Consider the following 26,459-nt stretch of genomic DNA (forward strand, 5'->3'; position numbering starts at 1 on the left):
CAGATTTATTATGAGCAAATAATGCATGAAAAACAAATCCAAAGTATTGGTGGCTTGACATAACATTGCTTGCTCAGGGCTCTGCAGGTTGGTTGTGTGGCACTGCTCCAGATCATGGGGTCAGACAGGGTTTGTCCTTGTTCAGCTTTCAGCATCCAGGCTGAAGGAGTGGCTGGTTCCCTGAGGCACATGATTTTCTCATGGTGAAAGATAGCAGAGGAGAAACCAGGCTAAATCAAATGTATTTAATCAAGTATATTTAATCAAATCAAGTGTATTTTTCAGATTTGGTGAACATCATATTCCCTCACATTCCATTGCCTCAACAAATAATCTCTCAAGACTCATTAATAAAATGGAAGAGTACAAATGGTCATTTATGGTGGTTCAACCTAATTTTTTGATTTTACAGTGGTGTGAAAAGTGATATGCATTTCATACTTTGAATTTTGATTTTTTTCCCCTGGGTTAGCAGTATGTAGTACACTTATCTCTCTTGATGCTGTGCAGCAACAGTGAGTCACAGCTCCCAGTTAGCTACACCTATAAGTATTCTGTACCCATAGAGTCATTCTGATTTTCACTTTCAGTACACTGCTCAATAAATTACACAAGATATTCCAATACTTTGTTATAAAATAGGGTTTGTGTCAGATGATTTTGCCCAACAGTAGGCTAAGATAAGTGTTCAGAGCATGCTTAAGGTGGACTAGCCTAAGCTATGATGTTTGATAGGTTAGGTGTATTAAATGCATTTTTAACTTGTGATATTTTCAGCTTAGGGTTTATTGGGACATAACCCCATTATGAAGTCAAGGAATATCTGTATTTTGAGTTTGGTAGGGAAGAGATTTACTGGACAATCTGCCCCCCTTTTTTAAGGGTTTAGTAGCATTTAATTTTTCTAGAATGGCAAGGTCCTAAAATTCAAGATTCTGATTCCCTTTCATCTGTTTTTAAACTGGCCAATTCTTTCAAATGCTGCCAGTAGCCACCAACACACTACTAAAGTTTTGCTTTCTAATCTCTTCTAGAGCAGAGGTCAGCTACCTCTTTCTATAAAGTCTTGATAGTAAATATTTTGGGCTTTGCAGGTCATAGAGTCTCACAGCTATTCAACTCCTGCTATTGTAGCACAGAAGCAGCTGTATACAGTAGGTGGTTAAATGGGCAGAACTGTGTTATAAAATTTTCTTCACAAAAACAGACAGGCCTTAATTTGCCAACCCGTGTTCTAGAGTTTCAGGTTAATTATGCAAGTGCTGTGCTTTCCAAGTTATTGCAAGGGGCAGTATCACGAAATGTATTGCTATGACATAACCTGAATCACCTGTCCAACCTCTGGTATTAGTTTCCCTACTGCCTGCTGCTAAAGCTGCTAAGCTATGATCCTGTGTTTATAATAGTAACACCCCATTTCTGACACTAATTTCAGTGTTAGAATAGACAGGTATAAAGGAGAAACATTTCTAGGTGTCTCCTTTACTCTTACATTATTACTTCTAATACCAAATGCATGGTAGTTTTTCCCACACAAGCAAGTCCAGGTTCTCTGGACACAAGCTGGGTGTCTTGTATTTTAACTCAATCCTGATATTACCTACCTGGAAATAGCATCAGATCCAACAGGTTGAGGGATCAGTCCTACAAGTGCTGGCTGTTCAGATGCCAATCTCAAACCCAGGTGGTTACCTGTGGTTCTGACCTACTGGCTGGAATTCAGAGGTTTGCAAAAACCCGCCTCCTCAGGCTCAATTAATTTACTAGAGTGGTTCACAGAAATCAGGAAAACATTTTACTTACTAGATTACCAGTTTATTACAAAGGACATAGCTCAAAAACAGCCACATGGAGAGAGGTATTGGGCAAGGTAAATGGGAAGGGGAACTGCTTCCATGCCCTCTCTGGATGTACCAGTCTCCCAGCACTTTACATGTTCAGCAAACTACAAGTTCTCCTTACCAGTCCTTTTGTTTTTTTATGCAGACTTCATTACCTGGCATGATTGATTAAATCATTGGCCTTTGATGATGGAACTCAGGCTTTAGCCCTCTTCCCTTCTTGGAGTTGTGGGCTAAGAAATGCTAGAAGTTCCAACCCTTTAATTACTTTGTTGTCTTCCCCACCCCCGCAACCAGCCCCCATCCTTTGGAACTTTCCAAAAGACCTCATTATCATAAACTCCTGTATGGTCAAAAGGGACCTTTTTTTTTCTTTTCTTTTTTTTTTTTTTAAAGAGCAGAAGTACAGGGATGAGAGAGGGAGTGATGCAGAGGGAGAGGAAGTGAGAGAGAATCTTTTGGAACCAGACATGTGGGGCTCAGTCTCACAACTCTGAGATCATCCATGACCTGAGCCAAAATCAAGAGTCCTGTGTTCAATTGAGTGAGCCACCCAGGTGCCCAGAAAGGGACTTCTCATGAATAACAAAAGGCCCTCCTTTCATCTTTTTTGCTCTTACCTTTTAGATAATTCTAAGGGTTTTAGGAGCTCTGTGCCAGTAGTTGGGACAAAGACCAAATATGTATTTCTTATTATAAATTACAGTGTTAACCACTAGGCTATGCCAAGGTGACAAACCATAAATTCACAGTAGCTTAACACAACTAAGGTTTATTTTCCATACTGTGTGTCCAGGGCAGATCATGGTGGGGAAAGGATGCTGCCTTACTTAGGTACTCAACAACCTCAGCTGACGGGAATGGTCCACCTGGTCCACCTGGAATGGTACTAATCAATAAAGCAGGGGAAGAGATGATGGGATGTTGTGCATGGCCCTTCTATTCTTTGCTCCCATTCCATCCTTTTGACTAGAACTAATCATGGTTGGGCCTTGCATGTAAAGGAAGCTGTATGTATGTATGTATGTATGTATGGGGGAGAAGTTGGAATATTAAGTTAGTTCTACTTCCTCTGCCACAGATTTATACAAATTCACTTAGTCTTCTCATATATAATTAGCAATGTTAGTAACATCTGTAGAAAGGTATAGATTGTTATACAAAGATGAATTTCAGGCAATATTTTTGAAGCATTTTTTTAACTGTCTTTTCTTGATAAAAAATATTTCTAAAAAACATTGTATTGTGCTCTTATCCTTTCCAAAATAAAGTATTTTAAGGTTGGAATCTTATTTCTAGGCTAGAATGCAATAGTATAAAGAGCCATTAATCTTTACCCATCACAGTAGACACTGAAGTGGTATCAAAGCTTGCAATATGTAATTCTTGAACAGGCTGTGTTACTTTGCTGAGATAATGTATTTTGTAAAAAATCTCATTTTTTTAAAGATTATATTTATTTATTTGAGAGAGAGAGAGAACACGCTAGCAGAGGGAAGGGCAGAGGGAGAGGGAGAATCTCAAGAAGACTCCCTGCTGAGTGCAGATCCAACAGGCTGGAACCCATGACCCTGAGATCATGAGCTGAGCCGAAATTAGTAAGAGTTGGGCACTCAACCAACTGAGCCACCTGGGCTGCCCTAAAAATGAGATTTTAAAAAAATCTGGTAATTTAGTACACAAGTGAGCATAAATGCTAACTTAACGATTCCCTTTTTACTATAATAACTTCGAAATGCCTTACAAATTGCTTTTATTGCACTTCATTGATAATTTCTAGCTAATCACAATTTCTAGAAAATAAAACATTACAAATTCTCTAATATGTATGTATGTATTCATAAGTGAAAAATGCCATGAAGCTAGTTTTTCAGAATTGCCTGTTATGATGAATCTGAGTAGTAATGTTGGTTATAATGAGAGAAATTACAGTAGTTATCAGGAATTGTTTTACAAATGATGTAATAATGGGACACCTGGGTGACTCAGTGGGTTAAATGTCCGAGTCTTGATTTCAGTTCAGGTCATGATCTCAGGGTCATGATATGGAGCCCCATGTCAGGCTCCCTGATCGGTAAGAAGTCTCCTTGAGATTCTCTCTCCCTCTGGCCCGGCCCGTCCTCACTCACTCACTCCCTGTCTGCCAAATAAATAAATAAAATCTTTTTTTTTTTGAAAAGTGATCTAATAACTTGTGAACTGTAAAATGTTTGTATATATCATAGCAGTCACTTTCTGTCTTTAATATTTTGAAGGACTTAAAGCCCAGTAATATCGTGGTAAAATCAGACTGCACTTTGAAGATTCTTGACTTTGGACTGGCCAGGACTGCAGGAACTAGTTTTATGATGACACCTTACGTAGTGACTCGCTACTACAGAGCACCTGAGGTCATCCTAGGGATGGGCTACAAAGAAAACGGTCAGCAAACACTATTTACTTGAAATACTGTTTTTTGCTTTTGTTTATCAGATTTCTTTTGTAAATATTTAAGCTGAAGTGCATAGAAGTTAAATATATCACTGAAATGTTTATCAAAAGTTTGAAAGTAACTATAATTTTGTTATAAATCTTTGGAAAAAGTTGGGGCCCCTGTTTATTTAAACATAAGTACATAACTATCAACACTACAACTGGATAAAGGATTTATTGCTATGGCTCCTAAAATAGTATATGCCGTTCACTTGCCTATAACTTGAAAATGAGTATTTCTAACAGGGGCTCAAGGAAGTATATGGTGTACTGACAGTTTATCTTTAGTATAATCCTACTTTGCTTTAGTGATATTTGAACATACTTCCAACCTTACGAAACTAAAGTTATAACATTTAGTATAAACTTTAAGAGCTACAGTGAGGCCATTCTGCAGAGCTGATGAGATAATTAATTAAGGTGATCTTTCAAAAGAAACAGTATTTCATCAAAGCCTTGTGTCCCACCTTACAGAGATGGCATTATTTTATGTGGGTATATTCAATTAAATATTTCAGCATTAGAATCAAGGTTGAAGAAAATTATCAGGCATGTATTCACGTATTTTTAAAAATGTTCTATATAGGTGTATACATACATGTAATGTAAGGAGTTTTGTTGAATCTCAGATATTTAGGATATATATAAATCTACACAGGATTATTATGGACTTAAACTATAACTTTTGAAATGTGGTAATTTCATCCAAAGTACTCCCTAGAATAGGACCTTAGGTGTGTTTTTTAGCAAGGAATCTGAAACAGCGGTTCACTTTGAATCAAGAAACTATTACTTCAGTCTTCAAGATGTGTTTTTTAAGACAGCATTGAACTGAGGATTTTAGCTTAATTTCCTTTGCTTTTCTGAATTAATTAAAAACAAATACTTTTTTTTTTTAAGATTTTATTCGTTTATTTGACAGACAGAGATCACAAGTAGACAGGCAGGCAGAGAGAGAGAGAGGGAAGCAGGCTCCCCGCTGAGCAGAGAGCCCGACGCGGGACTCGATCCCAGGACCCCGGGATCATGACCCGAGCTTGATTATTCTTTTCTTTAACATGCTGTTATGTTTTCTTACTTTCTAAAATTGTTTTACACCTTAGAATTCAGTGAGTCGGATTTAGTATTAGACTCTTTTCTTTTGAGAAATGAAGTCACCATCATGAAGATTGCTTTTGCATTTGCTATAAAGCTATCAATTGTCACAGACACTGTGTCACTCAGTGTCCTATAAATTGATCTTGGAGATAGCTTCCTACCAGAAATTAGCACCAAGGCAAACTATCATATAAAGAAGTGACATGCTTTCCTGTCTTAGATAGGAATTGTATAGATCACTTTATTGCCCTTTTTTGCCTCAGGAAACAAAGTCAAATATAATGCTTAATCATGATAGCATTAGCAGTAAGGTTAAACATTGGAACTTCTTCTTTCAGTAACATCCCACCCCCACTTGTTTTAACAACTTTGTCTTTTATTGCAAGCTACCATAAAGCTTTTTGCAAACTGTAATACAATGGAATATATTTAAACTAATAGAGTAAGCAGTTAGGCCATTTAAAGCTAGTTTTATGTTTGAATCAGTTACACCATATTTTGAGAAAGTTTTCACTTACCCAGACAGTATCTTCTCATGCTTGCAACTTTTGAAATTTGTTTAAAAAAAATGTTTTTCTTAAGGTTACCTACATAAATTTTGTTCTGGATATTTAAAGTTTGTCGTTCTCTGAAATCTATAGGGAAAATTTACTGTGGTAGATTTATTCCAAAAATCAAAACCCTGGAAGAGAGTTGTTCTCTGAACTAGTTTATGAGTATTACCTTTTACTCTAGAATTTTATTCTTAAAAGTTGAATCATGTAGATTCATATGAATTTTAATAAGAAATTTTAAAGAAACTTTAGTTCTACAAGATTTCCAAAATTTATTCCCACCTTTGTTACTAAGATTGTTTAATGGGCTGGCAGTCTCTTTATGATAACTTTATTAGAAAGTACAGACTTCTGATTTCATAAGTCCACCAGCATGGGCACCTCTTCCTAACACTTCTTCACTTTTCTTCTTTTGCTCTTAAACAGTACCTTGAAACTTCAAAAACAAATGCAAGTTTCTAAGGCCTTCTTTTTAATTTGCTTATTCTTCCCCTCTTCTATTAAATTGCAACCACCTACTCTTTTTTTAAAATTGAAGTATATAATAAGCATATAATGTTATTGTTAGTTTCAAGTATACATCATAGTGATTCAGGTTATCATATACATTATGAAGTGATCACCACAATGAATCTAGCTACCTCCTCCTTTTTTTTTTTTAAACCAAATTTTCAAACCAGAGATATAAAATGTCAGGGTATATTAATGAACCAAGTGGAGATCTCCAAATTGCCCTTTTTTGGGGGGGGGGAATCTAGCAGATTCTTTTCAGCATTGATTACAGCTCCCATTAAAAGTTGATGAGGGTCAATAGGTCAATGAGGAGACCTTTTTAGGTAATAAATCTGTGGAAAATATTAAATCCAATGAAAAATAACTTCTTAAAACATTTTGGTTTTATGGGTTTAGAAACCCTTACGTGGAAAACATAAAATATACAATTTTAAGAAAACAAAGTTTTCTTCATTGATTATTTGTTCATTCTTTATGCACTTGTTCCTTTAGGGATAATAGGGTAAAAGTAGCATGACATTGCCAAGAAAACAGTAACTTTTAATTCAGAATAAACATAGGACTTTTCAAATAAAATTATCCAGTTTGAAATCCAGTTTGAAAATTTCTGAAGAGCTTTTAATTAACTTTTTAAGTGTAATGACTCATAGAAACACGTTTTTCTGTTAAATATTTTAATATATTAGATTATTTCTGCTCATGCTTTTTTTTTTAATTTGACTTAAAGAGAGAGTATAATGCACAGTTGAACTTCAGAATGGTATTTAAATAACTTTAAATTTTGCCACCTCATGTTCATTTTCAGTCTTATTTGCAAAGATGTATTCAGTTCTGTTTCATATTTTATAAACAATTTTTAGAGACAAAATGTATAAGTTTATCAATTATGTGATTTCTGTGCATAGCTCTCACTTTAAAATTAGATATGTAGTTAAAAGGCTGTATACTTCACATTTGCTTCTGTGAGTCAAAGCCTTTTGAAAAATATTTTGTGTTTTAAATTATTCCATTAGCTAAAATTAAAATCACTTTTTTCTTTTTGTGATGTTTTGCAGTTTTTATATATGTAGTCATATTATGCTTCTTTGATTTTAATGACGTTTTGCTTTGCTTTTCCTTCTTTTGTGCTGCAAACATATAGTGGATTTATGGTCTGTGGGGTGCATTATGGGAGAAATGGTTTGCCACAAAATCCTCTTTCCAGGAAGGGACTGTATCCTTGTGCTGCTGCAGCAGTTAAATTAGTTAGGTGATGAACTTCCTTATGTTTTCTAATGAAAATAAATATAGTACATTCATATATATGGGTTTCTTTAAACAAATATAAAGTTTGTGGCTGTTATAGTTCAAAAATTGTTGAGACAAGAAGCCGAACTATCTGTAGGCTGCATCTGGCAGTAGGACATACAGTCTCTGCTGGTAGTTAGAGCACATTCTCTGTCATTCATTTTTATTTTATACTGCTTTCTATAATTTTAAAGTATACATGGTGTATGTGATTTTTTTTAATGTTTAAATTTTTTTTTTTTATTTTAACCAATATCTTTATGTTAATGTCATTGCATTTTGTTTTCAGTTGACATTTGGTCAGTTGGGTGCATCATGGGAGAAATGATCAAAGGTGGTGTTTTGTTCCCAGGTACAGATCGTATCCTTATCTTTGGCCTAAAATGTAGTTTCTAAAGGTCAAATGTATGATAGCTCTTCAGCTTGGTCAGGTATAATGTTTTGTCGCTCCCTAATAAAATATTGTTAAATTACTCTTTCAAAATACCACCTGCTATTTGACATAGACTTTCCTTTCCCTCATTTATTGTTTTATATGTTAATTCTGACAACTGCTCAAGTTAATTATCCACAATTACTTGCTGGCTTTGAGTTGATTATTTAACCTAAATCAAAAATCATGGCTTGCATTAAAAATTCTAATAATTATACACTTGAGTAAGTCTAGAAGTACTTAGGATTTAATATGAATTTTAGACTTGTCTTTTGCTTCTGTTCATCCTTTTGTTCCCCCAGCCACCTCCTCTTTTGTTAATGTCCTATGTGTTTTGTGGCTTTTGGTTGTTGTCTCATTGCTCAACATAACATACTGATTTTTTTCATCTGAGAATTTTAGCAGTAATAGTTTTATATTGTGGTGAGTAGATTTGGATCCATTCTTTTTGTTCATCAGACTAGTTTTAGTATTTCTATTAACAGTGATTTGTTATGTGTTTATCAGTTAGTAATACTTAGAATTGTTGTAGGAGGAGGAATGAGAAAAGCCATACTTACTGGGTTATAATAAGAAAGTTTGAGTTAGTCTGCACAAAGGACTTGAACTATAAAGACTAGGATGAAAAAGACCAGAGAATCTTAACCTCACGACTTACCAAAATGCAGTCTCATTGTCTTAAGTTTAGAGCTTTAAAAACATTTTAATTAACATAAGCTAAACAAAGAATGGTAAAAGAAAATGCCACTTTTGTTAAAGCCATCATTTTTATTGTTACTGGTTATTTTCTGTTAGTGCAGAAAACAAAAAAAGTAGGACCGATTATAATTTCTTATCCTCCAGGAAATGCATTTACATTTTCTGATAAGCTGGAAAAAAAGATAGATTTGGTATTCTAGAATTGTGTACAGTTTAAATTTAGAGTCCTGTGGGTAGTAATTATCTTTATTCCTTGAGTCACTTATCATTTGTATTTAGAATTTGTGGGTTTAAGCTTCTCTTTTAATGGAAATCAGTATTAGTAGTTATACACATACAGTAAGGTTAACAAAGCTTATTTATTGATCCTTTCTATCTACAGTCATTGCCTTTTACAAAGTGGCTATAAGATAGAAGATTTATAACTGCCACATTCTTTCTTAGGATTTTTTAAATTGCCATTTTCTTGTTATTTTAATATAGCTATGGCTAATGTGTTGAACATTAGATACAGAATATTTTTCTTAGCTACTTGATATTAGATATTGATCAGTGGAATAAAGTTATTGAACAGCTTGGAACACCATGCCCTGAATTCATGAAGAAACTACAGCCAACAGTAAGGACTTATGTTGAAAACAGACCTAAATATGCTGGATATAGCTTTGAGAAACTCTTCCCCGATGTACTTTTCCCAGCTGACTCGGAACACAACAAACTTAAAGGTACTTTTTATAAATATATATATTTAGTCCCATTTGAGGTGTGTGTGTTTGTCGCGCGCGCGCGTGTGTGTGTGTGTGTATTTATATTCTTAAGGGATATAACCCAGTGCTCTCTCTGGGTGGAGGAACAAAGTGGAAGGTTTTAGTTCATTTTTTCTGTTATTTTATTTTATTTTTTTTGATCATATGCATGATTTTATAGTAAAATCTATTCTTTTTAAAACATACACTTATTGATAAATGGTAGTTTCAAGTTTCTAAAATTTATTTAAAAATTTTTATGAAATACATGTACATTAACATCATTATTTTTACAGCCAGTCAGGCAAGGGATTTGTTATCCAAAATGCTGGTAATTGATGCATCTAAAAGGATTTCTGTAGATGAAGCTCTCCAGCACCCATATATCAATGTCTGGTATGATCCTTCTGAAGCAGAAGCTGTAAGTTCTTTTCTTAATGTTTGAAGAATATATTGAATTAAAGATAGGTTTGGAGGACACTTTTTAATTTTAAAACTATACATAAATGGTTTTGGTGTTTTTCTGATTTTGCATGAATAGCATCTTAAGTTAATGAGCATATCCAAGCACCCCACACACAAAATAAAGTTAGATCCCACTGTTTCTTGTCTTTTTGCTTTAGTACGTGATGTGCTAGAATGTTGAGCACTTTGGGAAAACTGAAAACTAGTTACAAAACAACTTTTGTGTCCAAAGCATTACACGATTCTGTGATAAATATGTGACAATTTCAAAAACTAGAAGAAAAGAAAAAGACAGTTAAACATCTTTTTTCCTGCCATGAAATGTCATCCAAAACTAGTCTCTATGTAAGAAGATTGTTGATGATTGGTCAGTGTTGGTCTAATGATGTATTTTTTAAAGTCTCTGTCTGGCTAATAATTCAAATAATTATAAAGAATTTATATACGCCCAATAAACTGACTCAGTTATCGTTGCCTTGTGTTTTTCAGCCACCACCAAAGATACCTGACAAGCAGTTAGATGAAAGGGAACATACAATAGAAGAATGGAAAGGTAACATTCACCAGATTCTCAGAGATGAAACTGGAAGAGCTTATGGATCTTTATGTTGATTTATTCATGTTAAGGAAATTAAAAATACTTTCTATTATTCATAACTGATATTTGGTAAAAAGATTGTTAACATTTTTACAGAAGTAGAAAGTAAGTCTCCTCTGTCCCTGACTTAATCTGCATCTCTCAGGTTTCCCACCACAGCACATTTGATGCTTTCTAGAATATTTACATTCTTCCATAGTATACAGATACACAAACTTGTGTTTGGTTTCTCCCTCTTTTCCTCTCCCACCCTGTGTTAATCACAAATGGCTGTATACTGTGCACACTTACTTTGTTGATATAATCATTTATCTTTGAGATTGTTCCATCTTGCCCCGCATATCTGGCTCATTTGGTCTAATAGCTGGTTAGTATTCTGTTGATGGCTGTGTCATAATTTCTGTATTCACTCCCTCTTGAAGAGCTTTAAGTTCTGTCCTGTCTATTGTTGTTACAGACAACTCTGCAGTCTTCTTGTGCACATGTAATAAATAACATGCCTGTAAGAAAAATCCTACAAGGAGAGTTACTAAACCAGGATTTTTTTCAAGTATTTCCAGATTACTCTCCAAAGAAATTATAGCAGTTTATATTTCTGTCAGCATTGTGTAGGAATGTCTGTTTTACCCCCACTCTCACCAACAGAATGAGTTAATTTTTAATCTTTGTGGATCTAATATAGTAAGTAGTTCTACTTTGAGAATGTGGGTAAACATTAATAATGCACTGTTAGAGAAATGTTAAAATATTTCTTTCTTTAGAAGATTCACTGGATCATTGAGGCAGACAATCACTTGATCATTGAGGCAGACAATTTTAGATCCTGTTTACTTCCTTTTGATTTGTTGTCATTTAGTAATTTGACCACTTTTAGCTACGTGACTTTGGACAGGTCGCTTGGTCCTTTCTTTACCTGATCTTAAAATGGAGACATGTTATTAAGAGCTTAAGTAGCTAAATAGTTGGAAAGGCTAAAGGTCGTGGGGAGGTATAAACGTGAACAAGTGTTCCATCTGTGAATCTGTTTGGGAAGAAGGATTTTGATTCCTTTTTCTTAGGAATAACCAAGATTAGTTTTCTCTGAGTTAACTTTTGGGAAACATAAAGTTAGACTCTATAGACCTCACCAGAATGATAGAATTGAGTAGAACCTAGTACATCTGTATATGTAATAAGTAATGTAATAAGTATGTATTAAAATATCTTACCTGATATTTTTATACATCATTATATTTACAATTGATGTTTATGTGTTTCTTGTAATCTTAATAGGCCACCAATCGTAAAACACATAATTATACCTCTAAGAGAAAACACTGGCATTTGCACTGCATCATTGATTATAAAATTTAACTCCATTTCATAGCTATTAAACTAGAAAAAGTGCATCTTAAAATTAGTGAAGCATAGTACAGTTGACCCATCAACCCCGGGGTTGGGGTGCTGACTCACACACAGTTGAAAATTCACATACAACTTTTGACTACCCCAAAACAACTGCTAATCTGCTGTTTTCTGAAAGCTTTACTAATAACATAGTTGATTAACACATATTTTTTACATTATTTATATTATATACTGCATTCTTACAATAAAGTAAGCTAGGGAAAAAAATTAAGAAAGTCAGAAGACAAAATACATTTACAGTACTATATGTGTATTCATTGAAAAGAAATCCACATATCAGTGGACCCATGCATTTCAAACCTGTGTTTCTCAGCAGTCAGCTCTATTTTTGTTTGTGTGTAAAGATGTATCTGATTTTTGACTACCCTAAACATGTTTACCTTTATTTTCTATCTTTTTCTCCTAGTCCAAGTGAAGTTCAGTTCCCCACAAACTGCCTTTTGTTTAAGATCTGCTTAAGAGTTTTAGCATTATAACAAAAAGAAAAGCCCATTGCCAGAACCATTAACTTATGCTTTGCCTAGTTAGTACTCCTGATTAGCTTTGGTTCCTATGCCCTAATACCTTTTCACAAACAGGTGTTGTTTTCTCTTTTTAAAAAAAAAAAAAAACAAAAAAAAAAACCCTCCTTTTTTTTTTTTTTTTAAAGATTTTATTTATTTATTTGACAGAGATCACAAGTAGGCAGAGAGGAGGAAGCAGGCTCCCCGCCGAGCAGAGAGCCTGATGTGGGGCTTGATCCCACCATCCTGGGATCATGACCTGAGCTGAAGGCAGAGGCTTTAACCCACTGAGCCACCTAGGCGCCCCAAAAATCCTCCTATTTGAAATACTTATCATTCCTTTTTGTTTCTTTCAAGAAAATCATCTTCCATTCTTTCCTCTATCCAGACTTCCTATTTTTCTCCTTCTAAGACCAAAAAGATTACCATAGCAATTAAACTTAGCTGTCTTTAGCTCTTTTTCATATCTATATTTCCACTTATTTTACTTTATAATTAGATTCTTTATCAGCTTAATTTAAGAAATTAAATGCCTTCAAATTCTTTGAACATGTTCTGCTTGTATATTTTTCTTAGAAGAGGGTTCATTGCTCTTATGCACTTCTCACAGGATTCCATGACCCAAAGAAGATGAATAATGGTGATGTAACATCCACTAGAAGGTTCTTCTGAAGTATACATTCAGACTCCCAAGGTGCATCATACTTGACATAGAAGAACACAGGGCAGGAGGCACATATGGCCTCAGGACAGCATCTGCTGTCTCTTCAGTTGGAGCAGTAAGAAGTACAGAAGTCTAATTTAAAAAAAATAGATTTCCATGGAGAAATCTTCTTGACTGTGATAGCATGTCATGCTTCAAATCAAAAGGATTTGGAGGGTAGCTACCTGCTTTTTTAAAAAATAAAAATGTATTTATATTCCATTCTGATTGAATAAACTTCCATACATGCTCACATTTAAATCTTTTAACAGATATCTGGATAAGCACCTAATGTACTATGCCACAGCTCAGGAAATGGATGTGAATAAGACAAACATGATTCAAGGCCTCACTGAGACAGAATTGAGCATTTGTAGTATGATGTGTAGGATGATATGGTATAGTACAAAATGCTGGTGGAGTAAAAAAAGATAAGGCTTCTAACCCCAGTGCTATCCTTAATCCAACTTTAGAAACATTAGTTATAGCAGAGATTTTGTTTCTTTTAGTATAGTTCACAGTTCTGGATCAGGGAATTATTACTAATACCTTTGAATCTTAAACTGACACTTAAGGGACTCTTTGCCATTGAAAGAACACTGTTATAGTTAATGTGTGTAAAAATGTTCTACTTAAAACATAAGTATCTGAGGTTGGCTCTCAGACTTTGAAAAGTTTGTCTTTGTTCACTTCTTTTTCAGAGTTGATATACAAAGAAGTTATGGACTTGGAGGAGAGAACCAAGAATGGAGTTATAAGGGGACAGCCCTCTCCTTTAGGTTGGTTACAATATAAGCTTGGTTAAGGTTGCAGTTTACTTCTTCTGTTGTAATCTTCAGTTGCATGAATCCTTCAGTTTTCCCCATTTTTACCACTGTTCTTGTTCAAACTTTAAGAAGTATAGGGAATACAATTTGGGTAGTTAAATTTGAAAGCACTGGTACTTAATACCAAGCAAGCACTGGTATGTTATACCAATACATCATACTAACATATTGGTAACTGATTTCATAAAATGTACATCTGAGCTTTCATTGAAGAATCTGGTACATGTGATACTAAGTTACCATCTTTCTCATTTTGGTATTTTTGATTTGCTAAATTAAGGCAGTAACAGTAAAACTGCCATTAGAAATCATTCCATAGGGTGCCTTGGTAGCTCAGTTGGTAAAGCAACTGCCTTTGGCTCAGATCGTGATCCTGGAATCCCAGGTAGAGTACTGCTGCTGTTGGCTCCCAGCTCAGCAGGGAGTCTGCTTCTCCCTCTGACCTTCCATCTCTGATGCTCTCTCTCTCTCATTCTCTCTCTCTCAAATAAAATCTTGGAAAAAAAAAATGTTCCATATCTAAGAAGAAAATTGGTTTGCAGGAGTTAACACTTAGGAAAGCATAAAGCATTGGGGGAAAAGTTAAACGGCAGGTAACTTGTATATATTAAGTGCATACTACACGACAGGCACTGGTGGTTTATGTACTTTATTTCATTCAAACCTTACCTAAGGCCTCAGAGAAAGGATTATTGTGCACATTTTACAGATGAGGAAACTAAAGTTCAGAAAAAGTAAATGAATATAAAATTACCAATATGTAAAAAAAAAAAAGCTACTACTTGAAGCCATGTTTACCAGTAACTTCAGAAGGCATGATTTTTCCAGCATCTCATATGGTCTTTGGCTGACAGCAGACCCTTGGCTACAGACGTTAGGGCAGCTTTAGAAAGAGATGAAATTTGAATTGAACCTTGAAGGCCAAGTAGTATTTGACAGATAGTCTTGAATTTGAGTAAAACAATAACATTTTAATCATCCCTCTAAAACTTTTCTACATTTAAAAAAAAAAAGGAGATCCTGAGGGTACAGTTTTTAACTATAGTTTCAAATGCCCATTCTGCTGTACTGTAAACATATTTGTTTAAATAATTTCTGTGACTTTTTATAACATTTTTTGTTTTATTTATGGGTTTTAAATTATTTTTTTAAATCCTTGATCAGGATTGAGTTTTCCAAATTATAATATAGGTTCTATTGAAAATATAAATTGATTTTGACAGCTTTTACCTACAATATAGTTGTAACAAAAGCTATTTATAAATGCTTTAATAGCAAAATTAATTGGCATTGTATTGATGTATAGTAGTAGCATAAGTAAATTATTCATGTTGGAGATTCAAGTGGGATTTGAAAAGTCCATTATTTGGAGACTTTTATACTTCAGAATCCTATCCCAATGAGTGGTATATCTGAAGTGTTGAATGTTTGAATAAACTTAATTTCATGAGATAGAGCAGTTGTATCTGTTCTTAATTTATTTAAAGAAATTGGTTCTTAAAGGACACTGGATTGTGGTTATTAAATAAGTGTAAAGGACAGGACTATAGGTTTCTAGACATTTTCTGTATTCTCAGTTATAGGGTACAGAGAAAACTGTTAGTGAATCAAGCTGTAATAAAAATATTCAGTTGATTATATGTAAAAACAGAAGAAAGTGTTTGACAAATTAGAATATCAAAGAATCACAATGCCATTTCAACTTGATTTTTAAAAATGAGCAGTGGGTGGCTCAGTGGTTAAACGTCTGCCTTTGGCTCAAGTCAGGATCCCAGGGTCCTGGCTGCATCGGGCTCCCTGCTCATCAGGAAGCCTACTTCTCCCTCTCCCACTCCCCCTGCTTTTGATCCCTGTCTTGCTCTCCCTCTCTCTCTGTCAAATAAATAAAATCTTTAAAAATCAAATAAATAAATAAAATGAAATATATTATTTTTCCCACTTTACTGTTTTTATTTTGGTTTGGGTAATAGTACAGTGAGTTTGCTTGCCTTTGAGGGTGTAGAGACTTACTTGAGAGGGAAATGACCCAGCTACCTGAAATTAACCATTTTTCCTATTATTGCCATTCAAATATTTGAGAATTTACTTGATGGCTTTAAAGTTCGGTTAAAAAAAAAAAAAAAAAAAAAAAGAACTTTTCTTTTCATAGATATTTGGTTTTCAGATAAAAATTAACCACTTAATGCATTTAGAAGTTAGTTTTTGGGGTACCTAGCTGGCTCACTTTGGTAGGGCATGCATCTTTTGATCTCAGGGTTGTAAATTTAAGCCCCACATTGGGGATAGAGATTACTTGAAAAATAATTTTAAAAATAAAATAAATAAAAGTTAATTTTTATCAGATTAAGAAGTTTGAATAAAATTTGGATTAAAAAAAGAGGCATGAAAATGTATATTTGGTGGAACCTTTTTACCATTTGAATATTTCACGACCAGTCTTCGAAGCTAGCCATTGTATTGTGAACTCTTCAGTCAGAACAGGCACATTCTCTAGTGTCCTATGGATGGAATTTGAAGTAGAGGGTCACGCCTGAAGTATACTCAGTGTGCTTTTTAGTTCATTTTACCTTGTGTCACTTGCTCTGTCCCTAATGTTTCCATTTTCTGTTTCCCAGCCCCCTCCCCAGCATCCTAAAGATTTGCCTATTCCCAAGCCCCTGGCTATTTCCTTGTTGCATTTGAAGACAAGCTCTCAGAGGACCTTTGGTATTCTAAAGTATTCTGTTGTTCATCATTAAAATAGTAGTATAATTTCAAACACTGAAATGCTGGGTTCTGGAGCAGTGGATTTCCACTGGCTTTGTTTTTAGCATCTTTGAGTGCCTCAAATGCAGCCCTAGAAATTCTTACTTCTCAATTTGGAAACCATTGCTTTTATTCCATAAACATGTTCTAAAGAACTACTGTATAACTTTCATTATTTAATAAACTCAAATTTGTCTGACCCTTATTTAGTGATCCCATAGTTGAGAAGTACTTACCAAAAAAAAAAAAAGTACTCACTTAGAACATAAATTGCTTTTAACATATTCCCCCCGCCCCACATTCCCTCCTATTCCTAACCCAGCCCCCTTGAAAGGACTTCTCTATTGGTTATATATGCCTGTTACTTTTTTTTTTTTTTTCTAATTCAGGAGATGCTTGTTAGCTATACTTTCAGTAAAGGAAACAGTCTTCTCCTACTTTATCTGTTTAAAATATCCATATTTGCTCTTGTCAAGTACGTATTGGAGTAAAAGTAACAAGACTTGAGTTTACCTAAGGCATTTTAGTGATCCTGCCAAGTCATGTAACCTCACAAGAAAACAGGACAATTAAACTAAGGGGCCCTTTCTTTTAAAATGATTTTAGCCTTTGTCTTGGCTTTTGCTTTAAAACAAGATGACTAGGGGGCACCTGTGTGATTCAGTAGGATTAGTGTCTTGACTTTGACTTCAGCTTGGGATTTGAAGTCAGGGTCCTGGGATGGAGCCCCAAGTTGGGCTCCCTGCTCAGCAGGGAGTCTACTTGTTCCACTCCCTCTGGCCCTTCTCCCTCTCATGCTCTTTCTCACTCTCTCCCTCTCAAATAAATAAAATCTTTAAAAAAAAAAAAAAAAGTACCAGAATACTGTTTGAAGTTTACAGTGAGAAGATAACATAAGTCATTTTTATTAAGGCAGTAGTTTTTAACTTTCTGGGTCATGTATGTCTTTGAGATCTCTCTAACAAAATGCAATACAGACACTTTTGCATGTATTACCAGTATTATTCACACACAACCTGATGAGCCTTTTCAAAGCCAAGAGAAAAAAAGGTATTGACCACTAGATAGCCAGTACAGTATAGGTAGCTCAGTGTACAACTCTGTCTGCAACTGATTTGCTGTTTTGTTTCTCATAGCACAGGTGCAGCAGTGATCAATGGCTCTCAGCATCCATCGTCATCATCGTCTGTCAATGATGTGTCTTCAATGTCAACAGATCCGACTTTGGCCTCAGATACAGACAGCAGTCTAGAAGCATCAGCTGGACCTCTGGGCTGCTGTAGATGACTACTTGGGCCTTTGGGGGGTGGGGGGATGGGGAGTCATTTAGTCATTGATAGAACTACTTTGAAAACAATTCAGTGGTCTTATTTTTGAGTGATTTTTCAAAAATGTAGAATTCATTTTGTAGTAAAGTAGTTTATTTTTTTTAATTTCAAGTGATGTAATTTAAAACTTAAGTTGTGTTTTAAAACAGCAACAAAACTGTATTGTATTTTGCTGTAATTAACTGTATAATGTAAACCTAATTATTTTATCATGGTTTAAAATTTTTGCATATTTGCTTTATCTTATGCTGCTGATTTTTTTTTTACTGAATTTGTAAAATTTTGTTTATCAAAACAACTATTATGTGGTGACTTGCCTATATCATGAATTATTTAAGATTTTTATAGTTTTTTTATTAGAATTTTATTTCAAATGTTTTGTTCATGATGCTATCCTTCAGGGTTATGTGCTTATCAATGAAATAACCCCAGAGGAGTGAGGGAAAATAACCTGTAGCCAGTTGTATTCAGGAATAACTACTGTAAATGATGAACGCATTAAAAAACCTCCAATATTTGCTACTTGCCAATCCTAATTTAATTACAGCAATTGGTAGGTACCCTACATTGTTTTTTGGCAAAGGCCCCATCATCTAAATGGCAGTATAACTCAGAGCATGTCTTCGAAGATGCTGGGCGTCTACTACCACTGTCTTATTCCCGAACCGCACACAACAAAAGTAAAGTTAAAAGAATATGGTATTTTCTGCAAATTTGTGGCATGCTCAAAGCTTATGATCACATAAAGTCAAGAGGATACTTCATGAATAATACATTTCAATGCAAATAAACAGATGGTTCACTTCTACTAGCTATGAGCCTGTTTTTGTATACACTGAGTTAATCTCAGGCTGTAGGTCCCAGCAGTGGTCTTGAGTCTGGTCTTTCCCTTTCCTGCAGCCTCAGGCCCTCAGACCTTGGACCTTTCTGGTTTCCCATCACAGTTGTCAGTCAGTTGAGCACCAGTTCTCAAGGTGTTTTCTGGCCATTTGATTCTACCTGTAGCATAATCATATTTATACTAACTGTTGGGAGGTTCCAAAGCCTACTTCAATTCTGGAGGTGATGTATCAAATGAGCAATATACCTACCGTTCATCTGAAAATAGTAGCACACAGCCATATATAGGATATCATTTTCTAAGGACTGTTTCTTCACATTGAGCAGAGCAGGCATAAGTGGTGGTTATTTAGTCTGAGTCTTTGTTTTTTTATACCTGATTTTCAATAAAACATGCAATGTGGATGTTGAGTAGTGTAAGAATGGCGCTGCTCCTGACAAGTGTATGTTAACTGTTTACATTTTATACCTGCAGAATTCTTTCTCCACAACTGAATTTTTCTTAAGGAAATGTCACTGAAGTTTCATTATCTCTGAAATACAAGTTCTCTGTATTGCCCCCAGGCACCTTTTGTTATTTTTGAAACAAGAAGGATTTCACATAATGAACTGGGAAATGGATACTTAAGTAAGTGTCGAGGTTCTAGGCAGAAAGCCCATGGGAATTCATGACCAGTAGGAGCCAGAACTGGCGCATCTCAATATGCAGTGTCTGAAAGTTCGCTTGGCATGTTGTTCGTATATGTAGTGCAGGATTCCTTTTGAGTTAGGTATTTTAGGTTATTGTTAATGTGCAATATTTAGGATTAAAATACATTAGCCTTTTTCTATGCTTTGAAATAACTGGTTTCTTTTTGACGGTTTCAAGTCCTGATTTCTAGCTTCTTGAAGTTGTCAGCCTTTTTATCAATCCCTTTTCTACTCATACAACATGGTGCATTAATTTTATTAAGCAAATTAGAATTTTGAGACTAGAACACCTCTTGAAGTATAAAAACAGAATTGGATTTACGATTTTAGCAGAAATTTGAGCATGAGTGTGTTCTTAGTTTGTATTTGGCAGTTAATCAGCTTTATTTTCCCTAGGATAGATTATTTCACTGTTGCACTTTAACAATCGACATGCTTTCAGAGGTTTCCCATATTTTCTGTTTGATAGTAGTAAGCCATCTCTGTTGTTAGAGAACTTGATTAAGAAAGGAAAACCAGGTGTTCTTCTTGTATCATTTGTTGTAAATGCCAGCTCCTCCTTGCCAACCAGCATGTTTCAGTTGATTCAGAGAAAAGGAATTCTTAATGTAGAATTAATTCTTAATGTAAACTAAAATACTTAACAAATTCTATCCTGAAAAGAAAGTCTGTTTGTTAAGTGTTGCGTGCCCTAGGTTTTTAAAATGCAATATCTAAATGCAACTTTCCCTTGTTTCTTAAATCTGTTAAGCTAAAGATGTACTGGTTCTTTTTATTTCACAAGCTTTTTGAACCTTTAAAATATCTTAAACATTTGTGTGTGATTTTTTTTAAGAGAAATTACAAGTAAGATTTCTGTCAAGCAGTACTTATGTAAAGCCACCTTGCTTCTCTTATTATAACTTTGGTTTTTCAACTTTATATGTTATACCCATGATCTTACTGTCAGAAAATTATTTTGACTAAGATTTATTATACAACTTTATATTATTTTATTATTCAGCTTTGGAGGAAAGAGACACTAATTCTTTCTACATAGTTCTTCCTGGTTACTACTCTGTTACTAATGTATACTGACCATTTGTAAAATGATTGTGTTGTTGGGATTGCTTAATTATAATATACATAAATAGAGCATCTCAACTCTTTTCATACTGTTTGCTGAACAGTTCTCGTTTTGTCACACACCCTTGGCTGTTGATCCTTCCTGGTATGCACTCTTCCAGGTTGGTTCAAGGCACAGTGCTTTACACCAGACTTCCTAAGAGAAATGCCAGCCTTTCAAATGAGGGGGCTACCACGCAGCCCCCTTCATAGTACAGAGAAGCTTGATGGTATGCAAAGCAGCAAACTTTCCTGTAAACCCTTTCATTATTCTCTTCCATGTTAATCCTGCTATTTTGTCTAAAAAGATGAGGCTGAAGAGGACATCAGTGTCTGATAGATCAGCAGTGGGCAAGTGAAACTGTTTTGGGGTTACAGATAAGACTTGATTTATACTATGGGCCAGTATGTGCTATACATATGAAGACATACCTGCTCAGTGTTGCCTAGGCACAAGCCTGAACAACATTTTGAGGTAAAGACATAGTCTATTTTCAAAAATACTGTTGTAGTTTGTTTGTGAGTGTTCATTAGTCACACATTAGCTGTAGTGTGAATGCATGAAGCCCCATGACCCCAGTAAACTTCTCTTCTCAGTAGAAAAACCAAACACCACTGTTCTGTCATTAGCAGCCCTCTGAAATGTTGCCTCCATATCCTTTACATGTTAGTGTACATTGTGTTTCTATGATCTCTCTTGGGTTTTTCCTGAATCACAGAAAACTGATTTTTCCTTAATAGCAAGAAAGATGAAGAGGTAAAGGGCATTGAAGCAGAAATGTATAGTTTGGGGTACGATTAGAAAACTCACAAGGAAAACAAAAGTCCTAATTAATTTCAAACTAACTGCTCTTAGTTAAGTGCTCCTAAGGAGAGTCTTGTAAGAGTAGCAATTTCTGGTCATTTCTAGTTTAGATTCTCTTCGTTCCTGAAACTTCTGAGAAATATTACCTGTGGATTAGTTTTGCACAATGTTCTATTCTCACAATAACTTACAAATTAAACTAGGTTTTTATTGAACTACCTCACACTAATTTTCTATGCTTTCCCAAGTAAGCTATTGCCCTTATTGTAAGCTCTTTACTGAGTGTGAATTATAAATGTGTGTTAAATACTTTATAGCCAATGTCGACACAATACCAATAAGTGTGTAAAATATATACCTTGCATCATCAGTAAGAGAGACTCACATAGAAAATCTTTCACTGTATATCTTGGAAAATTGTGTTAGATGTGTTCGTTGGACATTATTATTGTCTGTTTTTATAAGTAGAAACCTGCTCGTGATACCAGTCCATTCTTTACATTTTACAAAAGGAATAAATCTTAGTAAATTTTACGAAGAAATAAATTACTTTTGTAGGCCCGATATTTGGTATATTTTTGAGAAGCTCTTAATCTTTTAGCTGAATGATGAAGTTAAACTGAACTAGCTGTCTACCTGGACTGTGACATCTATTTTCTCATTACAGTTTATCCTGTTCAACGGGTTTTAAAACCTGGAAACCTACATATGATAATTGACATTTGCTTTTCTCCCTCTAGGATACCATTCCTTCCTCATTCCTGTTCCTTCCCTGTCTTCCATTCCCTCTCCTTCTCCTCTAGACAAAACAAAATGGGGCACTTTGTAGGGAATGCTGAGATAATTATTGTGGTTTTTAATCATTCATGCCCTAGTCATTAAACATGCACCACTGGAATGTAAACATTGTTACCTAGTATGTTAATTGGTTATAATATTTTAAATAAAAAAGAAAAAAGTGGTATGAAAAATATGAAATTAAGAGTTTTTTCATTGAAAACAAAATTAAAATTTTGGGTAATTTCAAGATTTCCTGTGGATTGGGGTTAAGAGGTAGTAGTACTAAGGCTCCTTAGATTTGGGGATTTATATAGAGTGGAAGAGCCTAAAATATCACCCCGGTTTTCTGGTTTGTCTGGTCTTGGTTTTCTTTGTGTTTAAAATCTCCAGAGAAACTTTACCTAAAAGGAATTTTGTTCAGTGCCCTTAACCTACTAGTTCTTGGTAACCATGTGGGAGAACAGTAATCATGGCCACTCGGTCAAAAGAAGTTTAAAGAGGGTCTATTTCAAAATAAACTGGGATTTCAGCTTTGAGTGTGTTTTCACCTTTGCCAAGCGTATATTCTCTTTGTGCTGGCCACACTGCTCTGTGAGTATCAAGATCACTCATTATATACATCTAGGATGTCTCTACAGGACTACACCCCTTTATCTTGCTCCGCATGCTCCAAAAAACCATCTTATACATGCTGTCCCCACCCTCACATGCACTCACTCTCCTGCTCTGAGGAAAGGACAGGACCGGAGGTAGGTCTTTACCTGATCTCTGCTTCTCCATCAGTTGATGTGGTTGCCAGCTTCGTGGGTGCACTCACTCTGTTTTATCACAGTCATTGGAGAGGCCTCCAGGGAGAGTCGGTGGCAAAAGCAGACATCGAAATGTTGCGGCAATATCCACCCAGTTGTAATACCCTAGTGACGCTAAATTAGATGAGAGTAGTTTATCCTTTCCAGGCTAGGTACTCCATTTATTTTAGTATTGTATCTTCAAAGGTCCACTGACTTCATGTAAATAATCTTTTTGTACTGATTTTAGCATTTAAAAATTTTTTTAGCTTTACCATTAATGAACCAGGATGTCTTTGAACTTTGAAATTAAAACACTTCAGATATGCTTTGTTAATGTTAGAATTCTAACATTTAATTTTGTCAGTTGATGAATGCATAAATGTCTAAGTTCCTCTGTTGGAAGCTGGGTTACGGTAGTGAAAGGTAGAAAAATGGATTACAGTTTGGTCAGCCTGATTGAAATAGTGTTGTGTGGAGGAACAAGAACCATGTTGAAGGAACACAGGGAGAGATTGGTCAGAGGAAATGAGGGTTTTACAGAGGAGGCATTTTTTGAGCCTGGGTATAAGGAAGGGTATTCCCAAGTTAAGAGGAAAACAAGGAGGTTTAAAAGTGGGTTCGTGGGCAAGGAATGTGGAACGGCCAGCATGAATGAAGAGAATATATTGAGAGAGAAGTCAGAAGTTGGAGATCAGAATTGAAACATTTGGAGAAATTGTCTTCATTTTAAAGGCAGTAGGAACTTGTAGTTTGTGAGAAAGAGTAATGTGACCAGACCTTTGTTTTAGGAGGGACATGTGTCGTGGGAGCAAGCTGGTTAGACTGGAGGTGTGGTGGCTGGTGACTGGGAGGCCAAAGATACTCAGCTGAGGGAGCTGAGGTCCTTTTTGCACAATGAGAATAGAAGAGAGAGGACTCAGGTTGCCAGTAGCTAGGTGAAGTGGCAAAGATTAGCATTTGGGGCTGAGCTCTAAGGATTTGGCAGCACACAAGATGTGCAGGGAAAGTAACATCCAATAGTGTATTTTCCAGTTTGCACATCATAGTTTGAAGAGGCCATGATGGAACACACATTAGCTTGCCACTTAAATGTTTCAGAGTGGGAAAAAAGGAATATCTCCCTTATTGAATATCTCTCCAGTTTCTTCCATTGTGTGGTCTGTGTCATCTGCTTGTATGGCTCATAAACCATTTCCGTTAGTGTTACTTTGTGGACAGAAGGAAAAAGGGAATTCCTGTCAGGTATAACATATGTAAGGCTTAGGGTTACCTGGATAGGTGGGGGCATAGATCTGATTGCTAAACATTGAGTGGTGAAGCAGCAGTAAAGAGGACTCTTGTAAAGTTGGCAGGAAATAGGATCATGACACGTGTTGAGAAAAATAGACTGAGGAGCCAGAACAGTTCAAAAAGGAGGAGCTAAAAGCACATGTGTCTTGAAGAGACAGGGTCCCACCGACCCCCAGAGAGGGTGGGACCTACTGAATCCTGTGACTCCAGGTTAGCCTGAGCTCCAGATGGAGAGTTTGGGCCATCTTGGACAAGTCTCAGTTTTGTTGAGCCTGGTGCTGCTTTGTTTGTCACGTGAGGATGGGAAATGGTCTCACAGGGCTACTATAATGATGACTTTGTGTACTTTTATAAACAAATGATTAGTGTAGGGGCACCTGGATGGCTTAGTGGGTTAAGCCTCTGCCTTCAGCTCAGTCATGATTCCAGGGTCCTGGGATCAAGCCCCACATCGGGCTCTGCTCAGCAGGGAGCCTGCTTCCCCCCCTCTGTCTCTGCCTGCCTCTCTGCCCACTTGTGATCTCTCTCTGTCAAATAAAATCTTAAAAATAATTAGTGTAAGCAAGTGCAATTGCTGACTATAATCTTGGAAAGGAATAGAAATGGTTTAATGTAAAATAAATAGATCTTTTTAAAAAATGGTTTAATGTAGAGAAATGTTGAAGAGCAAAGGAGAACTTTTGTACACTCTTGACCTTCAAGTCATTTTTCCATCCCATGTAGTCCCAGTCTTTGTGTGGTTGGTAAGAATAATTCCCGAGAGAAATGCTTCAAAATCGATAGGGTTTTTTTTGTGTGTGTTTTGTTTTTTGTTTTTAGAATTAGAATAGTTAAGCATTTTGTTTTGGTTCTGTCTCATGTACCATTCCTGCTGTTCACCCCATTCCAGCTGAGCCCCCTCTGTGGCATATATCGTATATCCTCTGTGCACAGGCTTTTGCTTACTCCTGTATTTGCCTATTTTAAATCTTCATTGCTTAAGAATTAGCTCAGATAATTCTCTGATGAACCTTCCCTGCCATGACATTTTCTTTCACATACCCAGTGCATGCTTGTTAACTCATTTATTCATTTGTTCACTCATTCCCCAACTTTTTTCCACAGGATGTAAGACAGCAATATATTGTGGGCCTTTTAATGTTCCATGTGGGCACCCTGTGTGCTTCTCTTCTAGATGCTTCACTCTGGAAGTCCTTGGATGGAAGAACCTGTCTTGACTCCTAGATAATGCCTTCGAGGTAGGTGTTCAATAAATGTGGGGCTGGGTAAGCCAATGACTAGGACCTATTGTCATCTATGCTATTTTTGTCCTCTGAAATGCAATATTCATGGTCCTCAAAATGGGTCATGAGGAAACTATATACAGCACTCTGAAATTACTGTAGTAATGTGAGCATGGGCTCTAATGCCAGATACTAAAGTAGAATTCTGACTTCACTAGTTGCCTTACCTGTAGCAAGCTTCCTAAACTCTCTGAGGCTCTTGTTTTCTCAGAAGAGGTTAGAGGAAAAAGGTGACTCTCATACAGCATTAGATGATGAAGGAGATGGTTTTCTTACAAGTTCGCAAGATGATTCTGGTATGCTTCCCCACTCTGTCCGTTATCACCTGTCTTAGAAACCTAAATAGAGGGCTCCTGGGTGGCTCAGTGGGTTAAGGCCTCTGCCTTCGGCTCAGGTCATGATCCCAGCGTCCTGGGATCGAGCCCCTCATCGGGCTCTCTGCTCAGCGGGGAGCCTGCTTCCCTGTCTCTGCCTGCCTCTCTGCCTACTTGTGATCTCTGTCAAATAAAATCTTTAAAAAAAGAAAAAAAAAAAAAAAGGAAAAGAAACCTAAATAAATACCCAACTTTCCACCAAGAGCAATCACAGATGAGGTACAAGGAACATCAAGAAAGAGGCATGCCAAGCCCCAAGTGGCTACTATGAAAGAAGGGAACT

General features: G+C 35.8%; 1 protein-coding gene across 5 annotated transcripts in view; it reads left to right on the forward strand.

Annotated features, from left to right (window-relative positions):
* The window catches only part of MAPK8 (mitogen-activated protein kinase 8), a 102,582-nt gene extending 80,360 nt beyond the window's left edge, over positions 1-22,222 (forward strand). For 3 of the 5 annotated variants that reach the window (XM_044239997.1, XM_044239994.1, XM_044239996.1), the window contains 7 exons: positions 4,097-4,262; positions 8,055-8,126; positions 9,440-9,622; positions 9,940-10,064; positions 10,598-10,661; positions 14,021-14,098; positions 18,033-22,222. In XM_044239997.1, the coding sequence (XP_044095932.1) occupies positions 4,097-4,262; positions 8,055-8,126; positions 9,440-9,622; positions 9,940-10,064; positions 10,598-10,661; positions 14,021-14,098; positions 18,033-18,178 (834 nt within the window). In that variant the 3' untranslated portion in view covers positions 18,179-22,222. Of the gene's footprint in view, positions 1-4,096; positions 4,263-7,619; positions 7,692-8,054; positions 8,127-9,439; positions 9,623-9,939; positions 10,065-10,597; positions 10,662-14,020; positions 14,099-18,027 lie in introns of all 5 variants that reach the window. The other 2 variants (XM_044239995.1, XM_044239998.1) reach the window with 2 other exon arrangements.
* The last annotated feature ends 4,237 nt before the right edge of the window (positions 22,223-26,459 follow it).

The sequence above is a fragment of the Neovison vison genome, chromosome 2, assembly GCF_020171115.1.
Source record: "Neovison vison isolate M4711 chromosome 2, ASM_NN_V1, whole genome shotgun sequence".
Lineage (NCBI taxonomy): Eukaryota > Metazoa > Chordata > Mammalia > Carnivora > Mustelidae > Neogale > Neogale vison.